This window comes from Sus scrofa, chromosome 6 (genome assembly GCF_000003025.6).
Source record: "Sus scrofa isolate TJ Tabasco breed Duroc chromosome 6, Sscrofa11.1, whole genome shotgun sequence".
Taxonomy (NCBI): domain Eukaryota; kingdom Metazoa; phylum Chordata; class Mammalia; order Artiodactyla; family Suidae; genus Sus; species Sus scrofa.
This window is the reverse complement of record NC_010448.4, coordinates 46,169,457-46,194,755: the sequence shown is the minus strand read 5'-3', so window position 1 is coordinate 46,194,755 and position 25,299 is coordinate 46,169,457. Positions and strand designations below refer to the sequence as shown.

Genomic DNA, 25,299 nt, shown 5'->3' with positions numbered 1-25,299 from the left:
TTCCATAGATTCCTGGAAGGCATTAGTGACAGGCAGGGCATGAGCCTCCTCTGCCCATAGTTAGGGGAGCTGCCACTTGAGGTCAATGGATTTTTGCTTTATAAAGAACCATCACTTCCAACAGGACTGGGGGGGCTGGTCTTTGTGGGCCCCTCCTCATCAGATGACATTGTACCCTCTCTCCCCCTTGCTACCCACAGTGATCCAGTTTTGGGTCTGCAGTTGTGCAAATCATGTCTACCTCTTGCCACAAATTACAGCCACCACTGGGGCAGCTGCAGCTATGATGCAAGCAGAGACCCAGAGATCTGGGATCTTCTGGACCTGAGATCTCCTCTTATCTCCTCCATTCCCCCACAAGAGCCCAGTTTTTCATAGTTGAAGACCGCCCTTGAATACTGCAGGCACTGGGCTTTAGTGACCAAGCTGGTTGCTAAGAGATGGGTCTTCCAGGATCAGGGGGAGTGGGTGTTCCCTCTGGTGTTGGGTAGGTGCAGGCTGTGGCCTTTACTCCGTTTTAGGGCCTATGGCCTTAGTCTTCCAGTGGTCCCGAAGATGGATGGAATGAAGGATGGAGGACAGATGAATGGATGGGTGTGAAAGAATTACAGTTTCCTTGGTCCCTGTCTCACTGTAGCAAAGCATTGGAACAGTGGATATTTTACAAATTTAGTAAAGCGAATGCACATTTTCATAGAGAGATTGAGAGAGAGAGAAAGAGAGGGAGCACTCGTGTGTGTGCAGGTTAAAAAGAGAGCCCAAGTCATTTTACAATTTTTTTTTTTTTTTTTTTGGTCTTTTCTATGGCCACACTTGCAGCATATGGAGGTTCCCAGGCTAGGGGTCTAATCAGAGCTGTAGATGCCAGCCTATGCCAGAGCCACAGCAACGTGGGATCCGAGCCGCGTCTGCAACCTACACCACAGCTCATGGCAATGCTGGATCCTTAACCCACTGAGCAAGGCCGGGGATTGAACCCACAACCTCATGGTTCCTAGTTGGATTCATTAACCACTGCGCCACGTTGGGAACTCCTATAACTGTTTTTATACCTCCATGAGGCAGACCTAAATGGAGACCCAATTCTCCTGCCCTAGCCCCCTATGCGTGTAAGGGCTGAGTATTGTCTGATCTCTGTATGGGGCAGGTTTGATCTGATTGGTTTCTGGCAGGATACCTCATTTGCTTGGGAAACATTATATAGAGGCAGGGTGAGGAATTGGTGACATTCCTTCCCTACCAGGCTGTTCAGGTGGGGGAAGGGACATTACAATGAGACATGACCAGAGGCTTTTGGGTTTAATCTCCTTGAAGGGGACTTCAAGCCTGCAACAGATGGATGGGTTGTTGGGGTTATAGAGTGAAGGAATTCGAGGCCAGGCCAATCTGGCTAAGCAGGATCAGAAGCCTAGTAGTGGAATCCCTTCCTCAGGATGGTTCTTCAGAGTGTGCCTTGGCTATCCTGGAAAAGGACTGCCCTGTGACCCCTGAGATGGGACTGTCTGTGTTCTTCTGGATGGCCCTGCTCTCTCATGGATTTCAAAGCATGGAGCTGGAGGAGTTCCTTTGTGGCACAGAAGGTTAAGGATCTGGCATTGTCACCGCAGTGGCTAGAGTCAGTGCTGTGGCTAGGGGTTCGATTCCTGGCCTGGGAACTTCCACGTGCTGTGGGTGTAGCTAAAAAAAAAAAAAGAGGTAATTTTGTTTCAGAATCATATAAATACTTCCTTTCAAAATTTTTTAGAAAAAAATTTTATTGAGGTATAGTTGATTTAGCATGTTTCATTAGTTTCAGGTGTACAGCAAAGTGATTCAAATACACACATATATAATCTTTCAAACTATTTTCCATTATAGATTATTACAAGATATTGAATATAGTTTCCTGTGCAATAAGTAGGTCTTGGTTGTTTATTTTATATATAGTAGTGTGGATCTGTTAATCCCAAACCCCTAATTTATCCCTCCCCCCACATTCCCCTTTGTAGCTTGTTTGTCCCAAATTTCAATTCTCTGCTGTTCCAGAATAAACCCATTTTCTGGTAAAATAATTGGTTATTTTATTTTTAGGGTCAATAGGGTCAAGCCACCTGAGACTAAAGACCCGGCTTTCAACATTTTTTTTCAATAAGTGCTAAGAGCCTTCCTACTGCCCCCTCTTGCAGCTCTGCCTTCTCGGTGAAGTCTCCCTTTCTTTTCTCCGGGCCTCGGGAGAAGAGTTTCCTCTTCGCGGTTCTCCAACTCCAGAGCTAGCCTAGGAAAACTTTTACCTTGCTTTAAGGACGTTCCTCCTCGGGGATGGGCCACGCCCATTGCACGTAAGAAGCTGTTTAAATGAACTCGGCCATCTTAAACTTGTTGCCTTCGCTGCTGGAGACAAAGACGGCTGAAGTTCCGGGTCAGGGAGCTGCTGTTTTGCTCTCTGGAGGTTTGAGTTTCTGAAATGCTAAACGCTACAGTGACGTTTCTGTTTAAGGACCCAGGAACACTTGCTTCTCCCCACTCTACAATAGCCTAATCGTCCAACAAAAGGCCTAGTCATCCGTTGTACGGCACAGACTTAAACATGGCCGCCCCCAGAAAGACGTTAAGCGGGCGCGGCCATCTTAACTGACATTAAAGTTCAGAATCCCAGAATCCTGTTCTCTGGAAGGTTGCCCGGTGGCGGCCGACTGCCTCAAAGATGTAACTGAGTCTGCGCACAACCACTCAGGATGGGAAGAGCTCAAACCGTGGTGAGGCGGCGTGGTACGGCAATCAATTTCAGGTTAGGGCGCGGATATCGGGAGAATGGGAAAGGTCAGTGAGAGAAGCAGTCAAAATCCAGGACTTGTGTAGGATGGTGATCAGACGACTACGGCGGCCCCACTGGGTCAGTCATGGAAACCTGTAAGGGTCAGAGACCCAGGGGACTGAAGGGTTAAGCGATGGGGTGTCTGAGACTCTTGGGGGAGTCTGTCCTGGCGGGTTTGTGGGAGTCAGTGGCAATGTCTGTGAGGAGGATGGATTGGGATATGTGGAAATAAATGAGGGTTCTTGATTGACAGAGTGCGTGGGGGTCAGTTTAAAGTGGTCTTTTGGGTCTGAGGCCAAGTGAATTTCTTCGAAGAAACTGATTTGAACAGTATTAGTGCTCAGTGATCACAAGCTTGAGGGAGTCTGTAATTGGAGGTTCTAAGTTCTGTTTGGATACCCGGAACTGGTGATTGTGGAAACTTTGAGGTTCGGTGCTGAGGGTGGTCAATGAGGATCAATATTTGGAGAAATGCTTTAGGCCTTTGGTGATGGGGACTTCCTTAAGATAATTCATGGTGGAATCTGAGAGTATCAGTGACTGGACTTTTGTAGATCAGGGAATGGGGAATAGAGGGATCTATGAGGAGGTGGTCACTGATTGGGGCCGTCAGTAATTGTGGGGGCAGGTGATTGATCCCTAGTCATTGGAATACTGTTGGAAATCAGCGTGGGTTCGTCGTCAGGGATATGTGTAATTCACTGCTTTGCAGTCAGAATGGATCGGTTTTTGTAGTCACTGACTAGTGGTCTTTGATGGTAATACTTGGACGTGGGGGATATCAGTGACTACAAGGACCTCTGGGAGTTGTGGATTGGAGACACTGAGTGTCTGTGTGTAGGAGGCTTAATGGGGTTGGTGTTGAGGCTTGCAAATGAAGAGATTTGGGATGGGAGAGGCAAGGATTTGAGGGTGCAGTCCTGCACAAGGGGAACACATTTCACCCATGTAACATACCCCACCTGATGAGCAGCCAGTTCTGTCTGGTCTGTAATGGCCAGGGCCCACTTCAAACCATCCTCCCCTCTTTTTTTAATTGTTCCCCACATTAATGAAAGTGCTTTGAAAGGATTAAGTGTTAAACTTCTCTAAAGTAACATGTTATTAAAAACGTGGCTTCTGTTGCTCTTGCCAAGGATTTGATGCATATTTCTCAAAATGTTTCCTTTAAGGTTCTTTCTGGAAAATGTAATGACATGTCCATCTGTGATAACGCCCCAAGAGTGAGCCTGGTTTCTGGAAATCTATTCTGACTCCATGGGATCTAGGATGGATTTAACTTTGCCTGTGGTTAGAAAACAAAGAATTTACTAAGTAAGTATCTAAATAGATATTGTAAAAGATTTTGATGAAGGAGCAAACTTTGAGAGCATTTGGAAAATACTTTTATCTAGGCTCAACTTAAAATATAATGTGTTCTCAGGAGTTCCTGTTGTGGCTCAGCGGGTAAGGTCCCAGCACAGTGTCTTCCAATCCCTGGCCTCACTCAGTGGGTTAAGGTTCTGGCATTTCCGAAAGCTGCAGCGTAGGTCGCAGATGTGGCTCTATGGCAGTGGCATGGGCCTGCAGATGCAGTTCCATTCGACCCCTAGCTTGAGAACTTTCCCCAGGTGCAGCTGTAAAAAGAAAAAAAAGTGTTCTCACCATACTGGAAAAAAAAAAAAGTACTTGTGTGAGGTGCTGGAAATGTTACCTATCCCTGTTGTGATAGTCATTATCCAGTATATATGCGTATCAAATCAGGGCATTGTACACCTTAAACTTAAACAATGTTGTATGTCAATTATATATCAGTAAGGCTAGGGAAAAAAATGAATTATGGAATGAAAAAAACTGGATCTGGAAGTTACTGTGTTCTAAGAATCTTTTTGCTTTGTTCTGTATTTTCTCGGCCCTGGTGTGTTTTGACCTTCGTGAATCTGTGCCTTATAAAATCCTGGTAGAACAATTCAGCAAACCTAAAACCACAATAATCACAAAAACCAAACTTAAAGCTACTTTTAGTAGATCCCTGATGGCCTAGCATCTGATGTTGTCACTGCTATGGCGCAGGTTCAGTCCCTGACCTAGGAACTTCCACATGCCACAGACACAGCCAAAAAATAAATAAATAAAAGCTACTTCTAGAAACTGTTCTTCAATGAAATTAAAATCAGATCAGTGGTGATTAAGATAGCCTGACACAAAATTACAAATGAAATGGAAATAAGATTTTGACCATTAGCTTTATAAAAGACTGAACTGCTGAAATAGTATTTTGTTTTCTTAAGTATTATAGGCAATCGTTATGTAGTCTTCAGACACAAAGCACAATGAGGATAGCATCTTAAGAAACAAAGCTGAGAGGTGGAGTTCCCGTCGTGCCGCAGCTGAAACAAATTCAACTAGGAACCATGAGGTTGTGGGGTTTGATCCCTGGCCTCACTCAGTGGGTTAAGGATCTGGCGTTGCCACAAGCTGTGGTGAAAGTTGCAGACGCTGCTTGGATCCGGAGTTGCTGTGGCTGTGGTGTAGGCTGGCAGCTATAGCTCCAATTAGACCCTTAGCCTGGGAACCTCCATATGCTGCAGTATGCCCCTAAAAAGCAAAAAAAAAAAAAAGAAGGAAGGTGAGAGGTGAGGCGTAACATCTTTCAGAAGCTGTAAATGTCAAGTTTTTATTTTCAGAGCAGATAGTCCCTGTTTTTTACCTGCGTAAAATCAAACACAGGTAATTGCTTTGATGCAGAACATATGCTGGGTAAGGAGTTAGGGCATTTTAGTGGCATTATTTTGTTCTTTTTGAATAATAATACTTTTGCTGAGTAATGTTCTATTGTATGTATGTACCACTTCTTTACCCATTCATCTGTCAATGGACATTTAAATTGCTTCCATATCTTGGCTATCATAAATAGTACTGCAGTGAACATTGGGGCACATTATCTTTTTTTTTTTCTTTTTTTGTCTTCTTGCCATTTCTTGGGCTGCTCCCACAGCATATGGAGGTTCCCAGGTTAGGGGTCTAATCGGAGCTGTAGCCACCGGCCTACACCAGAGCCACAGCAATGCGGGATCCGAGCCGCGTCTGCAACCTACACCACAGCTCACGGCAATGCCGGATCCTCAACCCACTGAGCAAGGGCAGGGATCAAACCTGCAACCTCATGGTTCCTAGTCGGATTCGTTAACCACTGAGCCACGATGGGAACTCCCACATTATCTTTTTGAGTTAAGGTTTTCTCCTGATAGATGCCAAGGAGTTGGGTTGCTAGGTTATGTAGTAGTTCTATATTTGGTTTTTAAGGAAACTCTCGTCCTGGTATCCAGTGGCTGCACCAATTTACATTCTCACCAACAGTGTAGGAGGGTTCTCTTTTCTCACACCCTCTCCAGCATTTATTATTTCTAGATTTTTTGATTATGGCCATTCTGACTAGTGTGAGGTGATATCTCATTGTAGTTTTGATTTGCATTTCTCTAATAATTAGTGATCTCGAGCATCTTTTTATGTGCTTTTGGCCATCTGTCTTCTTTGGAGAAATGTCTATCTAGATCTTCTGCCCGTTTTTTGATTTTTTTTTTTTCTGTCTTTTTGCCTTTTCTAGGGCCACTTCCCGTGGCATATGGAGTTCCCAGGCTAGGGGTCCAATCAGAGCTGTAGCCACCGGCCTACACCACAGCCACAGCAACTCGGGATCGTTAACCCACTGAGCAAGGCCAGGGATCAAACCCGAAACCTCATGGTTCTTAGTTGGATTCGTTAACCACTGAGCCATGACTGGAACTCCTGTTTTTTTTTTTTTTTTTTTTTTTTTTTGATATAAAGCTGAGTGAGATGTTTGTGTATTTTGGAGATTAAGCCCTTGTTGGTCACTTCATTTACAAAGATTTACTCCCATTCCATGGGTTGTTTTCTTTTTCTTTTTTTGGCTGCCCCACAGCATATAGAGTTACCAGGTCGGGAATCAGATCTGAACCATGGTTGCTGTCTAAGCCGTAGCGGTGGCAATGCCAGATCCTTAACCCACTTTGCCGGGCCAGGAATCAAACCTGCATCCCAGAGCTCCCAAGATACTGTTGATCCTGTTGTGCTGCATCGGGAACTCCATTTTTTTTTTTTTTTTTTTAATGGTTTCCTTTGTTGTACAAAAGCTTTTGAGTCCCATTTGTTTTTATTTCCATTACTCTAGGAGGTGGATCAAAAAAGATATTGTTGCGATTTATGTCAGAGACTGTTCCGCCTGTTTTCCTCTAAGAGTTTTATATTATCTGGCTTTATGTTTAGGTCTTTAATCCATTTCGAATTTATTTTTGTGTTTGGTGTTAGAGAATGTTCTGATTTCATTCTTTTCCATGTAGCTGTCCAGTTTTCCTAGCACCGCTTATTGAAAAGACTCTCTTTTCCTCCATTGTGTATTCTTGCCTCCTTTGTTTGTTTACCACGGGTGTGTGGGTTTATTTCTGGCTTTTCTATCCTGTTCCACTTATCTCTATTTCTGTTTTGGTGCCAGTACAATATTGTTTTGATGACTGTAGCTTTGTGTATAGTCTGAAGTCAGGGACCATGATTCTTTCAGTTCCATTTTTCTTTTTCAAGATTGCTTTGGCTGTTAAGGGCCTTTTATGTTTCCATACAAATGTAAAAACTTTTTGTTCTAGGTCTGTGAATAATGCCATTGGTAATTTGATAGGAATTGCATTGAATCTGTAGATTGCCTTGGGCAATAAATATAGTCATTTTAACAATATTGATTTTTCCAACCCAAGAGCCTGGTATATATTTCCATCTATTCGTGTCATCTTTGATTTCTTCTGAGTACAGAGTACAGAGTTTTCAGAGTACAGGTCTTCTATCTCATTAGGTAGGTTTATTCCTATGTATTTTATTCTCTTCAATGTGGTGGTAAGTGGGATTGTTTCCTTAATTTCTCTTTCTGATCTTTCATTGTTAGTGTATAGGAATGCAAGAGATTTCGTGTGTTAATTTTGTATCCTGCAACTTTACCAAATTGATTGATGAGCTCTAATAGTTTTCTGGTAGCATCTTTAGGATTTTCTTCGTATAGTATCATGTCATCTGCAAACAGTGACAGTTTTATTTCTTTTTCAGATGGGGTTTTTTATTTTTTCATTTTTTGGCCACACCAGTGGCATATGGAAGTTCTGGGGCCAGAGATCAGACCCTGCCACAGCAGTGACCTGAGCCTCTGCAGTGACAATGCTGGATCTTTAACCTTCTGTGTCAGGAGGGAACTCCAGGAGGGTTGTTTTTTTTTGAAAGTTAGTATTTATCATTTTTTTTTTAAATTAGTATTTATCATTCCTGTTTTCACAGAGAAGGAAAGTGAGGCAAGGTGAATTATCTGGACTAGATTACTTCAGTCAATTAAAGGAATTGCTTGGCTTCAGACTTCCCTCTGAGTAACTCCCAGGCTCAGGGTCTTTGCAGAAGTTCTCCCAGCCCCAAACCTGGAGCACAGCCATCCCTCAGATATGTCCGTCTGCCCAGTGCTCTATAGGCTTCTAATTCTTAGGCCCCAGAGAGTATTTGGGGAGGGACCATTGGATGACTCTTACCATGGGATCTGCTTGTCTTCAGGTTCCCTGCGTGCCCTGAACACCTTTGGTACCTACCACCTTACTGGAAAGGCTACAGGACCTCGGACACGTCTGTAGAAGGCCTTGTCAGTCAGCTGAGGGTGAGTTACTATTGAGAGATGGAGCTGTGAGGGCCTAACAGGCCAGGTAAAAGACCCCCTGGTCCAGGAGAGGAGAATTGAGGACAAAAATCCCCTACCAAAGGAGTCACCCAGGGTCCAGACCTCTTTTTTTTTTTTTTTTTTTTCTCCTTGTTATGTCCATGGCATGTGGAAATTCCCAGGCCAGGGAACAAACCCGAGCCACGGGAGCAGCCCAAGCTGCTACAGAGACAATGCCAGATCCTTAATCCATTGTGCCACAGAGGAACTCCATGGGCCAGGCCTCTTACCAAAGCAAAGATTCCTACAAAACAGGAAATAGCATCATCCCTTAGCCAGAAGCTTAATAAGGCTTTTTTACTCCTTCCAGGGACCCTCCATGGCTACATGGTGGGAGAAAGGTTGGCTCTAAGATTCAGGGAGACAGAAGTGAAAAGGGAAGCAGGAAAGCCAGGTGTCAGAGGCATATTCTCTCAGGGGAAGGGGACATTGGTCCAGCCCAGAACAATCTGCCATCTTGTAGTATGGGAGGTGGTCAACCCACTCCCTTAGTCTTTTGGGCCCTTTTTGAACTCTTAGCTGCTCCCCTGTTATTTCTGCCACCTTACTTGGCCTCTGGTAACAGGGGGAGTTCACTTCATTTTGACAGAGGGGCAGAAAAGTCCCTCCTCAGAATGGTGGTGGCAGCAGGATCTATAATCCCAGATTTTTTATTAATCTTTTTTTCTCAAGTGTTTGAGAATAGGTTGCAGACATGGTGTTCCTTAACCCCAATATGCTTCGGTGTGTATTTCCTAAAAATGAGACCATTTTGTGTACAACCACAATGCAGTTTCCAAAGTAAGTCAATTAACACCGATCTCATACTATTATCTAATCCACAGTCCACACTGAGATGTCAACCAATAATGTCATTTTATGACAACTCTTCTTTTTTCATTCCAGAATCCAGTTCAGGATTATATGCCACCTGTAGTTGACATATTCCCTTAGTCTCCTTTAATTAGATTCAGTTCCTCGGTCTGTCTTTCATGAAGTTGACATTTTTTTGAAAGTACAGGTTATTTCGTGTGGTGTGACACAATATGGTTTTAGCTGATGTTTCCTTGTGATTAGATTCAGGGATGCATTTTGGGTAGAATTCTAGAGAAGTAAATTGTGCCTTTCACAGCACAGTGTGATGTTAACTATCACTTGGTTAAACTGGTATCTCTAGGGTTTTTCTAGGGTAAAGTTACTATTTTTCCCTTTATAATTAATAAATATCTTGGGGGGATATGTAAATACTATATAAATACCCTGTTTTTTGTCCAGCTTTTGCCCATGGTTTTAGCCTCCATTAATGCCATCATCTCATTTAAAGGTGAAGGGCCTTACTTTCCCAGGTGACGGGCCTAGATGGTCACAGAGTCAGGGTCAGAACACAGGCCTCTGAACACACATTCACCAGCACATTTGCCACACCACCGCCTCAGCTAGAGCCCTACAGCCCTGGAGACCAGGCCGAGGGTGAGGCTGAATAGCCAAGTCCTGGAAGGTGGGGGTTGGGGGGGGAGTTTGTGCTCTTAAGAGGAGGGACTAGTGGCCCAAAACTGGATTAACTGCCCCAGGCCTCTCCTGCCAGCTCAGTCCCTAATGGACAGTTTGGTTCTCTCAGAGAATCCCCTCCCTCTCTTCAGACCCTCCTGTGACTTCTCATGATGAGAAAAGGCAGGGGGAAAATGAATGAAGTATGTAAATAATGAAACGTGTATGTGCTACGATTACAGATTAGAGGAAGAAACATTCTGCCACCCAAATCAAACCCCTAACATTTTATTGTATTTCACACCAGAAGTTTTTCTACACATGTATTTCTTAGATAGAGATTGTGATTAAAGAAAATAACTCGAGATGTAACTTTGCCTAGAGAGTAGCACCCAGATTGTGATAGAGAGTATTTCCAGCTCTTCAAAGGCGTCCTCCACTCCTCCCAAACAGTGCCAGCCCAAAGCTGATTGTGTGTGTGGTAATTACATGGCGAATGGTTTGTCACAACTTATTGAATTATACAAATAGAATGGATTCATTGGAGTTCCCATCATGGCTCAGTGGAAACGAGGCTGACTTATGCTGTAGCTTATGGCAACACCAGATCCTTAACCCACTGAGTGAGGCCACGGATCAGACTGGAATCCTCATGGTTACTAGTTGGGTTCTTAACCCACTGAGCCACAATGGGAACTCCCCTCCTGCCCTTTTAAAAATTTTTTAAGGCATACAGTTATTACTTTTATCAAACATCATGATGAAAAGCAACAGTTGTTTGTTCTCATCTGTTGAAAATTATTTTCAATGACAACACAGTCTGCTGAATGAAAAGTTTAGCTTTTCAGGAGTTCCTATCGTGGTGCAGTGGTTAACAAATCCGACTAGGAACCGTGAGGTTGCGGGTTCGAGCCCTGGCCTTGCTCAGTGGGTTAAGGATCTGGCATTGCCGTGAGCTGTGGTGTAGGGTGCAGACTCGGCTCGGATCCCACGTTGCTGTGGCTCTGGCGTAGGCCGGCGGCTACAGCTCCAATTCGACCCCTAGCCCGGGAACCTCCACATGCTGTGGGAGCAGCCCTAGAAAAGACAAAAAAAAAAAAAAAAAGTTTAGCTTTTCAATAACTATTTATACCACCGTTTAAGTAACCATTAGTTGTGCCAATGTTATACAGTTATTTTACTTTGCTTTGAGTTCTTTGTAATATTTTCATAACAGATATAGAAGCCCTTTTTCTGGTATATACTTGGGGCCAGTTGTTTAAGTTTAAGGATTTTGGCTTTTAGTAACTTTCACTTCTGACATGGTAAGAGTTTTTGCTTCCTGGGAAGTCTGATCTGTGCATCCACATTTTGAGTTGAATGGTACCATTTTTTTTCTTCTGCCACAGTGATTTAAAGCGTGAATTTTTTCACAAGATTTACATAGGGAATTTTCAAGTTGTGAACCAAGCCTAGTCCCTCTCAGCTCTGTTCTCTCTTTCTCCGTCCTCTTCCCACAACCTCTGTCTTCACAGGTCACAGATCTTTTTCTAAGAACAACAGAAAATGATTGCATACCAGGTAAGCGGGATGCCTATTTTCCCTTCTTGGGGAAACTGTTCTAGAAAAAATATATATATGCATTTCAACCATATATATATTGTCATAAGCTGGGTTTTCAGGAAAATAGACTTGGGGATAGAGATTTGCACAGAGGAGGTTTACCAGGGAGACCCTTGGAACACCTGTAAGTCAGTAAAGGAAGCAAAGTGGGCAGAGGGAGTTGTCGAACAGAGGCATCAGCTGCTCTTATAAGATGCTCTGGAGCTGGGATTGTCCTCAGTGGAGGCAAGGGGGCCTTTATATTCTGAAATTAACCAGTCTTTGGTTGTAGGCTGCCCCAGGGAGAGCACATAACCTTGGGTCAGTTAGCTCCCTTTTGGCAGGAAAACTCTCAAAAGATCTCAAACCTGCAGTGGCCAACCATCTCCTAGCAGCTGGGAGAAGTATCACTCTGAGGCGTCTGGGGTGGTTTCATCCACTCAGGTTGTTGTGCGTGAAAGAACAGAGACCACTCCAACTGAGAAGAAACAAATTAGGAGTCTTTATTACTGGCCAGGGCCACACACTGCCTAAAAGTGGCTTGAGTGTGAAGCCCCGAACAAAGAAACAGACCGTGTTGATAAAGGCAAACTTACATTCAGGTTGGGGGGGGCGGTGCACATGCATAAGTCGGGGTGCAAAAACAAAGTGGCGGTTAAAATACTTTAAACCTTGGAGTTCCCATTGTGGTACAGTGGTTAACGAATCCAACTAGGAACCATGAGGTTGAGGGTTTGATCCCTGGCCTTGCTCAGTGGGTTAAGGATCCGGCATTGCCATGAGCTGTGGTGTAGGTTGCAGACGCAGCTTGGATCCTGCATTGCTGTGGCTCTGGCGTAGGCTGGCGGCTACAGCTTCAATTCAACCCCTAGCCTGGGAACCTCCATATGCCGCGGGAGCGGCCCAAGAAATAGCAACAACAACAACAAAAAGACAAAAAAAAAAGACAAAAAAAAAAAAACCCCAAAAAACAAACAAATAAAAAACAACATCTGGAGTTCCCGTCGTGGCGCAGTGGTTAACGAATCCGACTAGGAACCATGAGGTTGCAGGTTCGATCCCTGCCCTTGCTCAGTGGGTTAACGATCCGGCGTTGCCGTGAGCTGTGGTGTAGGTTGCAGACACGGCTTGGATCCCGCGTTACTGTGGCTCTGGTGTAGGCCAGTGGCTACAGCTCCGATTCAACCCCTAGCCTGGGAACCTCCATATGCCGCGGGAGCGGCCCAAGAAATAGCAACAATAACAACAACAAAAAAGACAAAAGACAAAAAAAACCATCTGCCCTGGCTGCCCTGCAGCACTTCAAATTTAATGTGTACAAAGTTGAAGTCTTTTTTTTTTTTTTTTTTAGGATCGTACCTGTGGCATATGGAAGTTCCTAGGCTAAGGGTCAAATCAGAGCTGCAATTGCTGGCCTACTGATACTCCAGATCTGAGCCACGTCTTTGACTTACACCAAAGCTCATGGAAACACTGGCTCCTAACTGAGCAAGGCCAGGGGTCAAACCCACATCCTCATGGATACTAGTTGGGTTCATTACCACTGAGCCATGACAGGAACTCCCAAAGTTGAACTCCTGATTTATGTCTCCCCTTCCCCGTTTCCCATCTCAGGAGATGGTACCACCCCACCAGGCAAGCCAGGACCCTGAGATTTATCCTTGACTTTTGCCCACCTTCCACTTCTCCCACTCAGTCACCAAGTCTTGTTAATTTTATAGCCTCAGTATTTCTTCCATCTCCCTCTTCTTCATCTTTTTGTTGGTGAAAATGGCATGGCCTTTTAGGTGCAGAATCATATCTTTTCCATTTTATTCTTTTCTGTTCCATTCCCTTCCATTCTGTTCCATTCTGTCCCACCCTATCCTGCAACTGAGCAGGACCCGGTGGGGCCCTCCTAGGCACAAAAGCCCTTCAGTGTCCCCTGTTTCTTGTTTGTAGGAAAAAGGCTTCCATCTCCTTGACCTTCCCTGAGTTCCTAAGGGCAGATTCAAACAGTTGCTAATGGGGGAAGGGAGGGGATGCAGAAACAAAGGAGGAGCAGTCAAGAAACAACCATGCAAACAGTGGGGGAGGGTCTTGGTTCCTCCTCAAGGGATATACTTTTTAGGGCCACACCCATGGCATATGTGTGGAGGTTCCCAGGCTAGGGGTTGATTCGGAGCTACAGCTGCCGGCCTACACCACAGCAACACAGGATCTGAGCCACATCTGTGACCTGCACCACTGCTCACAGGAACTCTTGACATTAACAATATTTTTGAGTTTTTCTGCAGGAACTGAGGTCCCACCCAGATGGAGTATGTAACTTCAGGCTGAGTACAAGATTTCTTGAAGATGTGTTATCTCACTACCAACCAGTCAAGAGGTCAGGTGCCCTGCAGCCCTCACCCCAGATTTTGCCTATTAAAAACTTCCTCCCCAACTCCCCCCCCAACCCCCGCCGCCGAAGTTCTTATGTGGTGTGGCGGATTAAGGAGCTGTGGTAACAGCACCCCATCTGATGCCAGAACAACATACCATGGTGGTGGGAGAGTGGCGTTCAAACTTCACCACAGAGCATAAGGCTTGTAGCTCAGTGACAGGCTCTGAGTCAGTATTTTCCAAACAGAACTAACTAGAATGGGGTGGGATTGTTACTGAACACAAGCTCGTGTGCCCAACGCACTGTGGGGCCAAACAAACAGAAACATCAGATTTTGGAGCAGAGAAAGGTTTATTGCAGGGCCAAGCAAGGAGAACAGGTGTCTTGTGCTCAAAAACCCCCAAACTCCTCCGTGGTTTTAGGAGTGAAGTTTTTATAGGCAAAATTTGGTGTGAAGGCTGAGGGCATATGACTTTCTTCTGATTGCAGTGTGAGGTAACAGGGTGGTGCTCCAGGAATCATCCTCTACCTGGGTGGGGACCTTGGTTCTGCGGAAGAACTCAAAGATAGTATTGTTATGCATATTCCTTAAGGAGGAACTTGAACTCTGTTTTTAGGGCTGCACTGTTTTTTCTTGACTGCCCCTCCTCTGTTTCTGCCTCCCCTCACTTCCCTGATGAAAGACTGTTTGGATCTGCCCTTCGGTATTCTGGAAGGTCTAGGAGGCTAAAGCCCTTTTGCCTGCATATAAGAAATGGGGGACATGGAGAGGCTTTTGCCCAGGAGGGCCCCACAAGGTCCTTCTCGGTTTCAGTGTCTGGTTGGCACATCCTGTGCCACCGCCTTTGTATGACTTTATTTCAGTACACCTCTTCGCACTATGATTATAATGATAACTGTAGGGATACGAGGCACATCCTTAACTTTTCAGTCCGCTTAGAGTTAACATTGTACCACTGGACATAGAACGCAGGAAACTCACCACATGCTTCTAGAATGGGCTTTCTCTATACACACTACTCCTTTGGTAGATTGCTCATTGTTTTAAGGCCCATCACGTCATTCACAGGCCTCTGTAACTGAATGACTTGCTGTCTTTAAAATCACTGTTTGGGAGTTCCTGTGTGGTTCAGCAAGTTAAGAATCCACCTGGTATCCATGAGGATGCAGGTTCAATCCCTGACCTCACTCAGTGGGTTAAGGATCCAGCATTGCTGCGAGCTGCAGTGTAGGTCAGAGATGCAGCTCAGATATGGCATTGCTGTGGCTCTGGTGTAGGCCAGCAGCTGCAGCTCCTAGTCAGCCTCTAGCTTGGGAACTTCCATATGCCACAGGTGCAGCCCTAAAAAAAAAAAAGGGAAAAAAAATTCCTGTTTGGTCCCAGGCCTCTGTTTATGTCGTTTTCTCTGCAAGGAGGGCAATTTCTCCATCTCCCTGCAGAGAAGACTCAGTGGCACATATCCCTTAGTTCTGAAACCTAACTAGAACCTGATAATTTGAACGGACCATTCACTTCTCCACACGCCACAGCCCACACATCCTGCCGTCATAGCTCTTTCATCCTAAAAGACATATTGCTATCACATATTGCTCTCCCCACCAGGCTGTGAGCTCCTTGCGGTCAGAAGCCATCCATGACTGTGTCCTAAGCAATCAGGACTGGGTCAGACACATAGTCTGTAGTCAACATGTGTTGACCCTTGGAGTTCCCGTTGTGGCGCAGTGGTTAACAAATCTGACTAGGAACCAGGAGGTTGCGGGTTTGATCTCTGGCCTTGCTCAGTGGGTTAAGGATCTGGCGTTGCTGTGAGCTGTGGTGTAGGTTGCAGACGTGGCTCAAATCCCATGTTGCTATGGCTCTGGTGTAGGCCAGCAGCTATAGCTCTGATTTGACCCCTAGCCTGAGAACCTCCATATGCCACGGGAGCCGCCCTAGAAAAGGCAAAAAAGACCAAAAAAAAAAAAGAAGTGTTGACCCAAAGTATAAATGATTGTGGCATCCATTCCCACCATATATAGCCCAAACCCAGGAGTTGAAAAGGTGCCCTAGAGAGGCGATCATAATATGTCCTGACCTGTGGACATTTTAAAAAATCAGCATCCTCCACTCCTGCCTACATTTCCTCATGTGACTCAATGTCATTTCATCTTTAGCAAAGAGCTGTGTCATTCAAGGATGTGGTAGTGGGCTTCACTGAAGAGGAGTGGCACAGGCTGAATCCTGCTCAGAGGGCCCTCTACCGGGATGTGATGCTGGAGACCTACAGCAACCTTGTCTCAGTGGGTAAGAAACAGCTCTACCACACAGTCTAGATTGTGTGTGAATGAGTGGCCACCTTTCCTTTTTTGGTTGCTAAAAGTAACTGAAATACCTAGAACCTCTGAAGTACTTCCTATGTGCCAGACACTGTTTTAGCCACCTTTAAAATACTAGTCTGTGTAATCCTCATAAGAGCTCTTATGAGGTAGGTACAGTTAGTACCACTATTTGCACCTTTGGGAACTGAAGCAAAGAGGTGAAGTAACCTTCCCAGTGTCACTTACCCAGTACATAGCAGAGCCAGAGCAGGCTTTGAACCCCAGAAGTCTGGCTGCACTGTTTGCATTCCTAACCCTTAATCTGTGCTGCCTCAGTGAGCTTGGCTTGAGTTTCAGTGGCCCTGGATCACTGTTTTGAGTTCTAGACAAGATGTGTGTACAGTCTCCTCCCAAGTACAGCGTCTGTTGCGCAGCCTTTAATGCTGCCTGAGTGGCCCTGAAGACCAAGGAGCTGAGCCCAAGGCCTGGATCATTTCCCTGGAACAGGTTATAAAGGCACCAAACCATATGTGATCCTCAGACTGGAGCAGCAAGAAGCACCATGGATTTGTGAGGCCGCATGCTCAGGCTGCCACTGTCGGGGTAAGTGTGATAAATCCAGCAAAAGATGTACTATGGAAGGCTGGCACCTTTGGAATTTTATTCAGGGTCCAGCTGTTAAAAGTCTTAGAGCTTTGGAAGTAGCTGGAGACATTTTTTTGAGAACTTCAACCTTTTTGATCATCCTTCGACCTCCATGAATCCCACTCCCCTGTGTGCTTGCTTCGTCTCCCTTTCTCCAGAATCCTTGGTCTTTCTTGTTATCAGTACACCTTCTCTTTCACATTCAGGCATTCTTACAAATAAGCTTCTGTGATTAGCCCATTCTTGCTGGTCCCTTCCTACTCTCTCACAGTTTCTAGGTAAAATGTCTTAGACCTTTCCTTAGTCTCCCCTCTTTTTTTTTTTTTTTTGGCTGCACCTGCAGCATCTGGAAGTTCCTGGGCCAGGGATCAAATCCAAATTGCAGCTGAAACCTACACCACAGGTGCAGCAACACCAGATCCTTTAACCCACTGCACTGGGCCAGCCTCTCTGCAGCAACACAAGCCACTGCAGTTGGACTCATAAACCACTGTGCCATAGCCGGAACTCCACAGTACACACCAGTTATTTTAAAAGACAAAATTTTAATATTATGATTTTTTTTTTTGGGGGGGGGGGGCAATGCCCTTGACATGTAGAAGTTCTAAGGCCAGGGATCAAACCTGTGCCACAGCATTGACCTGAGCCACTGCAATGGCAACACTGAAAACACTGAAACCTTAACCTGCTGTACCACAAGCGAACTCCTACTTTTTTTTTGTCTTTTTAGGGCTGCACCCACAGCATATGTTCTATTTTGGATATCATTACAAATTTATAGTTTTTACAAACTGAAACTTTGTGAACACATGTGTTCATATGGAACTATTAGGCCATAGCATATCAATATTTTTACTTGTGTAGATAGGGCCACTTTTCTCCAGCATGCCTTGCATGGTTGGAACCCCTTGAGTCTTGCTTCTATGCCCATTTGCCAGAACCTATTCACTGAAGAAATGTCTTTGCATTCTGACACTCAAGATTGCAAAGGTGGAGTTCCCATCATGGCTCAGCAGTTAATGAACCTGATTAGTATCCATGAGGAAAAGGGTTTGATCCCTGGCCTTGCCCAGCCAGTTAAAGATTCAGCATTGCAATGATCTGTGGTGTGGATCACAGACACGGCTTGGATCCCATGTTGCTGTGGCTGAGGCATAGGCGGGAAGCTGTATCTCTGATTTGACCCCTAGCCTGGGAACCTCCATATGCCACAGGCGCAGCCCTAAAAAGACAAAAAAAAAAAAAAAGATTGCACAGGTACACCATGTTCCACAGATATATCTTTGTTCCAGATATGGACTCAGCCATTTTCTAAGGAACTCTAGTTCTTTTTAGTAGAAATTAGTGGTGGAGATCAGAATCTGGGTGCTAGCAGAATTTTCCAGTCAGCTGAGCATTGAGAACCATGCATTGAGTAACAAGGTCCTATGTGACATTTAAACTCCTTTCCTCTGTAACAGGGATCAGCCAACTATGGCTTATAGATCAGCCCCCTGATTTTGTGAATAGTTTTATTCAAACACAGCTACACTTCTACATTTACATACTGCCTGTGTTCCTACCATAGAATAGGAGATTGAAATAATTGTGATGGAGACTATATGGCCCACAAAGCCTAAAATATTTAGTCTCTGGTCCTTTAAGAACATTTTTTTTTTTTTTTTTTTTTTTTTTGTCTTTTTGCCATTTCTTGGGCCGCTCCCGCGGCATATGGAGGTTCCCAGGCTAGGGGTTGAATCGGAGCTGTAGCTGCCGGCCTACGCCAGAGCCACAGCAACGCAGGATCCGAGCCGCGTCTGCGACCTACACCACAGCTTACGGCAACGCCGGATCGTTAACCCGCTGAGCAAGGGGCAGGGATCAAACCCGCAACCTCATGGTTCCTAGTCGGATTCGTTAACCACTGCGCCATGATGGGAACTCCAAGAACATATTTTCTAACCACTCTATAATATTCCCTCTTCTTCAAAACTCTCTCTGTACTCTATGGCATGTTCCATTCCATTTGTGCCAGTTTCTGAATCTTCTTTACCCAATGACACTTCCCTGCATTAGTACCTTTAGTTAGGATTCATGCTCTCTATTCATATATGGGGGCACCATTTAAATTTTTAGAGGAGTTCCTGTTGTGGCTCAGCAGGTTACAAATCCAACTAGGATCCATGAGGATGTGGGTTTGATCCTTGGCCTCACTCAATGGGTTAAGGATCCAGTGTTGCTGTTAGCTGTGGTGTAGGTCACAGATACGGCTTGGATCTTTTGTTGCTGTGGCATAGGTCAGCAGCTGCAGTTCCAATTTGACCCCTAGCCTGGGAGCTTCCATATACCACAGGTGCAGCCGTAGAAAGAAAAAAGTAAATAAATAAATAAAATTTTAGGGCATTTCTCAAGTAGTTTATTGTGGATCATGATAACAGATTTATAAGGAAAGTTTTGCTGTATTTTCTCCAGAAAACATTTGGCAAGTTAATGTCCAGAGAAAAAGACGGCAAGACACACTTTTGAGGCAAGGTACATTTATCAGCAAGAAAACATTGCCCAAGGAAAGAAGCCATGAATATAATAAGTTTGGGAAAATTTCACATCTGAGCACGGATCTTTTTCCTTCAGTTCAAAACCCCAATACCCCTTGTGGGAAGAGTGTGAACCATAATTTAGACTTGAATGGTTTTAAGAGAAACTCTTCAAAAAAGCGAGATGAATGCTATGGATATGGGAAATTGTTACAACATACAAAGCATGATAGACGACCTAATGGAGAAAAACTCTGGCAGTGCAGTCACTGTGAGAAAGCTTTCAGCCATAACCCAACACTTATGTATAAACCAGCAGTAACCAATTCTCTTGTGTACAAACGTAAAAGGGTTCCACCTACAGAGAAACCCCATGTCTGTACTGAGTGTGGGAAAGCCTTTTGCTACAAGTCTGAATTCATTAGGCATCAGAGAAGTCACACTGGGGAGAAGCCATATGGGTGTACTGAATGTGGAAAAGCCTTTTCACATAAGTCAACCCTTATTAAACACCAGAGAATACACAGTGGGATAAGACCCTTTGAGTGTTTTTTTTGTGGGAAAGCCTTCACTCAGAAGTCACACCGCAAAGAACATCAGAGAACACATACAGGTGAGAGACCTTTTGTGTGCAATGACTGTGGGAAGTCATTTGGTGAGAAGTCATACCTCAATGTACATCGAAAAATACACACAGGAGAAAGACCCTATCGTTGCAGAGAATGTGGAAAATCCTTCAGTCAAAAATCATGCCTCAATAAACACTGGAGAACTCATACAGGAGAAAAACCCTATGGGTGCAATGAATGTGGCAAAGCTTTCTACCAGAAACCAAACCTCAGTAGACATCAGAAAATTCATGCTAGGAAGAATGCTTATAGGAATGAAAACCTAAACCTTGTAGGAAAGCCTTGAGCAAGATATCCTATTTCATTATATGTGGAGGAATTTATCCTTAGGGGATATATCATTGATTTAATGAATTTGGACCAAGTGTTTGATCATAAGGCAAGTCATGCTCCAATTGTGATAGAAAACTTTATAAAAAACATTATAGAAAGTACTTTATAAAACATGAACATGGAGTTCCCGTTGTGGCTCAGTGGTTAACAAATCCGACTAGGAACCATGAGGTCTCGGGTTCGATCTCTGGCCTTGCTCAGAGGGTTAAGGATCTGGCATTGCCGCGAGCTGTGGTGTAGGTTGCAGATGTGGCTTGGATCCCTCCTTGCTGTGGCTCTGGTGTGGGTTGGCAGCTACAGCTCTGATTAGGCCCCTAGCCTGGGAACCTCCATATCCCGTGGGAGCAGCCCAAGAAATGGCAAAAAGACAAAACAAAAAACAAAACCCAAAAAAACCACATGAACATGATCATTCTGGCTGATCAAAGTGTAAAAGTATGTTAAATAGAATAACAGAATACAAAATATGTGTGAGAAAGTTAGAGGTATATCATGGGGTGTCCCACAGTGAGCCACATAATAAGCACTATATGTATTTTAGAATTACAAATGTGAATTTAATATAAATGAAGCACACATATAGAATGCCATTCACCAAAATTTTTACTCTAAATATCAGCATTGTCTTTTGGTGTCTTAACAGTACAAACAACAACAACAATAACATGGCCAACTAATTTTTAAAAAGCTTTAACATATTATACCAGCACATTTTCTCCACCTTTTTGTAATAAATGTATATGGCCAGTAACATTTGTTGTTGGGCCCTTTTCTGAACCATAAATAATGTTTTTTAATGTCTTTTGTTAGCCAAAAACTTTGTTAAATGTTTTTAATTTTAAAAAGCCACTTATTTTGCCTTTATTATGTTAACATATTATTAAATAAAAAAATAATGAACAGATTATTTGTTTTGCCTTTTTTTAATGTTGAAAAGGCAAAACTAAGGAATGGTTTCACAACCTGATAATTGAGGAAACAAAATGCTACAAACTAGATGACTTAGCACTCTCATTATTTAATAGAAAGTCATGTGGTCCTGCTATATTGTGTACTATTCCTATTGTCTTAGTTTTGTTTAAAATGCCTTGCAGCAAATTAGTTGGAAAGACACTTTTTATATGAGTCTTATAATTCAGAAATATTTCATGCACAGACCAATGCAGGAGAATTCCTCCCTTCCTCCCTCTCTCCCTTCTTCCCTTCCTTCTGAAAATTATTTCAGCAACACTGACTTTTCTTCCCTGTAAATTTCCCTCTGATGTCCTGGACACTAAATTCCAAGTTTTTTCGTCATTCCAATTCCAAGTCCACTTTCTTAAGCTGCCATGTCATCTATATAAGAAAAAGCCATATTGTTCAAGATTTGCCTCCCTGTAAGAATGCCTGATCTAGGAGTTCCCTCATGGTTCAGTAGGTTAAGGATCCAATATTGTCAGTGCAGCAACTTTGGCAGCTGGTGTGGTGCAGGTTCAACCTCTACCTGGGAAGTTATACATGCTGTGTGTGCAGCCAAAAAAAAAAGAATGCCTGATCCAGAATAAGAAAGGAAATGTAGGAGTTCCCACTGTAGTGCAGCAGGTTAAGGAGGAACCAGAATTGTCTCTGAGGCTGCACAGATTCAACCCCTGGCCCTGCACAGTGGGTTAAGGAACCGTTGTTGCTGCAGCTGTGGCATAGGTCACAGCTCCAGCTCGGATTCGATCTTGGCCCTGGAACTTCTGTATGCCTAGGTGCGCCCAAAAAAGATGCCATCAACAGTCAATAAACAATGATTTGGGGGAAGTATTTGCAGAGCCAGTCAGAGAAAAAGTGCTCTTCATAATGACAGAAAAGAAAAAAAAAAAACCAATAGCAAAATATGAAAAGAATGGACAGACAGTTGAGAGAAGACCAAATCCAAGTGGTTGATGGGGTTATCAAAAAATGCTTAGCTTTACTGATTGTTGGAGGATGCAGATTAAAGTTATAAAGAGATAACTATGCAATCAAGCTAAGGAAAAACAGCAGGAATGCTTTAGATGTCAGAACAAAGCTTGTTCTTAGGCACTGCTGGTAGAAACATTACATACTTACGGCTCATTTGAAAAGCAATCCACAACATCTGTTATAATTTAAAATACATATGCCACTTTGGGGAATCTTCTCTTAGAAGTAAAAGCCCAGTACATAAAGGACGGATTGTTCCTAGTGGCAAAATACACTAGAATCAAAACAAATGCCCATTGGTAGGGAAATTAGAAGAGGGAAGCAACTATAGTATATCCATTACATAAGATGTTTCAGTAGCCATTAAGGTGGACAAATCAGTACTATCTATGCTAGTGGACTTGAATGGAATTCCACAATGTTTTTTTGAGTGAAAAAAGCAAGGTAGAAGTGAATGTGTAAAATATGACTCTGTTTTTGTAGATGCCTCTAAGTGTTTATGAGTGAACATGTATCATATATATTTGTGTAAGATTTTATATGCATGGAGAAAAGTATAGAAGCGTATATACATTGGGTTGGAGGGGGGTGGGTGATGCAGGTGGGGAATGGGGAAGTCAGAGAGAGAAAATGAAAGCCCAGAAGAAAAAAAATTGAACCAATATGATATGTCAAATGCGTGATTAAGAAATTAGAGGAGGGGTCCCATTGTGTCTTAGTGGGTTACAAACCCGACTAGTATCCATGAGGATGCGGGTTTGCTCCCTGACCTTCCTCAGTGGGTTGAGGATCCAGCGTTGCCATAAACTGTGATGTAGGTTATAGACTCGGCTCGGATCCTGAATCGGCTGTGGCTGTGGCATAGGCCGACAGCTGCAGTTCCAATTCAACTCCTAGTCTGAGAACCTCTATATGCCACAGGTGAGTCCCTAAAAAGAAAAAAAGAAATTTGAGGGGGAAGCTAGAACTCTACTAATTTGTGGAGGTATTTGTGGTATGTTGTTAAGTGAAAAGAAAATGTCAGAGTAATGTATATGAACCTATTTTTTTAATTAAAACACCTATATATGTATATATGCATGTGTATGTTTATAAGAACAAACAGAAAAGCTTGGAAGGATATAAAACAAGGTGTTAATTAACATTGGTTACCCTGGTGGGAATGGAAATTTATTTAGTTGTTTAATGTATATATCTTTGAATTGTTTTACTTGTTACAATATTGCTTTTATAATTTGAAAAACAAAATAAAGGGGGGGGGAAGTGTTTTGAAATACATGAAGCCTTGCGGATGTTTTTATTTTCTGACAAATGACACCCTGGCCTGGTCTATTGTTCTTCCCCTAGCTCAGTCCTTAGGATATCACCGAAGTAAAAGAAAAAGTATATATCTAAAAAGCAAAAGGAAATACTTTGAGAACCCCTCACATAGATTTTTTTTTGAAATAATTTTTGACTTGTAAAAATGTTGTAAAACAGTTCCCAAATAGACCTCACGCAGCTTCCCCAATGTTAACATCTTATTTAATCATGGTACAATTAGCAAAACCAGGAAATTAACATTGATACAATACTTGTAATTAAACTATTGCCCCTCTCACTGATGTTCTTTGTCAAGTCCAGATCCCACATTGCATTTACCTGGTATTTCTCTTTAGTCTCAGCTGGTCTGTGACAGTTCCTCTGTCTTGTCTTTCATGACTTAGACACTTTTGAACAATACTGGCCAGTTATTTTGTGGAATATCCCTCAATTTGAGTTTGATTCAGTGGGTTATACATTAATATTTCAGAAGTGATACATCTTCAGTGCATCATACCAGAGAGTATATGATGGTGATAAATCTTATTTTAAACTTTTTTTTATTAAAGTATCATTGATTTACAATGTTGTGCCAATTTCTGCTGTCCAGCGAAGTGACTCATGTATATATATGTGCTGTACACACACACACACACATATTTACATACATTCCCTTATAATATTTTCTACATGATGATAAATCTTAACTGGTGATGTTAATCTTGAGCATTTGGTCAAGGTGCTTACTGTCAGATTTCCCCACCCTAAAGCTACCATTTCTGCCTTTATAGTTAATAAATATTTTGGGCAAGATATTTTGCAAAGAATTAAAAAAAAACACCCAAAACATATTAGTCCCAGAGATTCCGTTTGATTAACTCTGGCAGAGAGTTGAAGCATTCTCAGTAATTCTGATGGTCAGAAAAGGGTGGACCTCTAATAGAGGTCACCCCTAATCATTAGCCCTAAAACAGTATCCTCGTCAAAGAACAGATAGTAATGAGAAACAATTATGACATTTGATAACACTGGTCTTTAGCTTTGGTAACCCAAGTGTGTTATCTAGTACAGAATTATCACAAGTTTAGTAGCTTAAACCAACCCGCATTTGTTATCTCACAGTTTCTATGAGTCAGGAGTCCAGACATGGCTTAGCTGGGTCCTCTGGTTTAAGTCTCACAAGGCTGCAGTGTTGGCCAGAACCGTGGTTTCATTGGCTCCTCAACTAGGAAGGGGTCTGCTTCCAAGATCACATGGTTGTTGGCAGAATGCAATTCCTTGTGAATTAGTGGACTGAGGGCCTCCATCTCATACTGGCTGTGGGCCAGAGGCAACCCTCAGTTCCCTGATGCATGGGCCTCTCCAAAGTCCAGCTCACAACATACAGCAGCTATCTTCAAACAAGGCAGAAGTTATACTCTTATGTATTATTACCATGCAAGTGACAAACTCACCTTTGCTATATTATTGGTTAGAAGCAAGTCACAGGTCCCAGCCAGTAACATTCAAGGAGAAGAAATTACACAAGGCGAATTCCTCTTTCCAGACTTCTTTTCTAATTTTTTTTTTGTCTTTTGAGGGCCGCACCCAAGGCATGTGGAGGTTCCCAGGCTAGGGTTCTAATTGGAGCCATAGCTGTTGGCCTACGCCAGAGACAGCAATGTGGGATCTGAGCTGCGTCTGCGACCTACACCACAGCTCAC

General features: G+C 43.4%; 1 protein-coding gene across 1 annotated transcript in view; it reads left to right on the top strand.

Moving 5' to 3' along the window:
* Positions 1 to 23,572, top strand: part of LOC100512052 (zinc finger protein 27) — a 57,882-nt gene extending 34,310 nt beyond the window's left edge. Inside the window, exons 8-13 of the mRNA XM_013998419.2 lie at positions 405 to 487; positions 4,090 to 4,108; positions 8,375 to 8,474; positions 16,102 to 16,231; positions 16,753 to 16,848; positions 19,342 to 23,572. Of these exons, the coding sequence (XP_013853873.2) occupies positions 405 to 487; positions 4,090 to 4,108; positions 8,375 to 8,474; positions 16,102 to 16,231; positions 16,753 to 16,848; positions 19,342 to 20,318 (1,405 nt within the window). The 3' untranslated portion in view covers positions 20,319 to 23,572. The remainder of the gene's footprint in view (positions 1 to 404; positions 488 to 4,089; positions 4,109 to 8,374; positions 8,475 to 16,101; positions 16,232 to 16,752; positions 16,849 to 19,341) is intronic.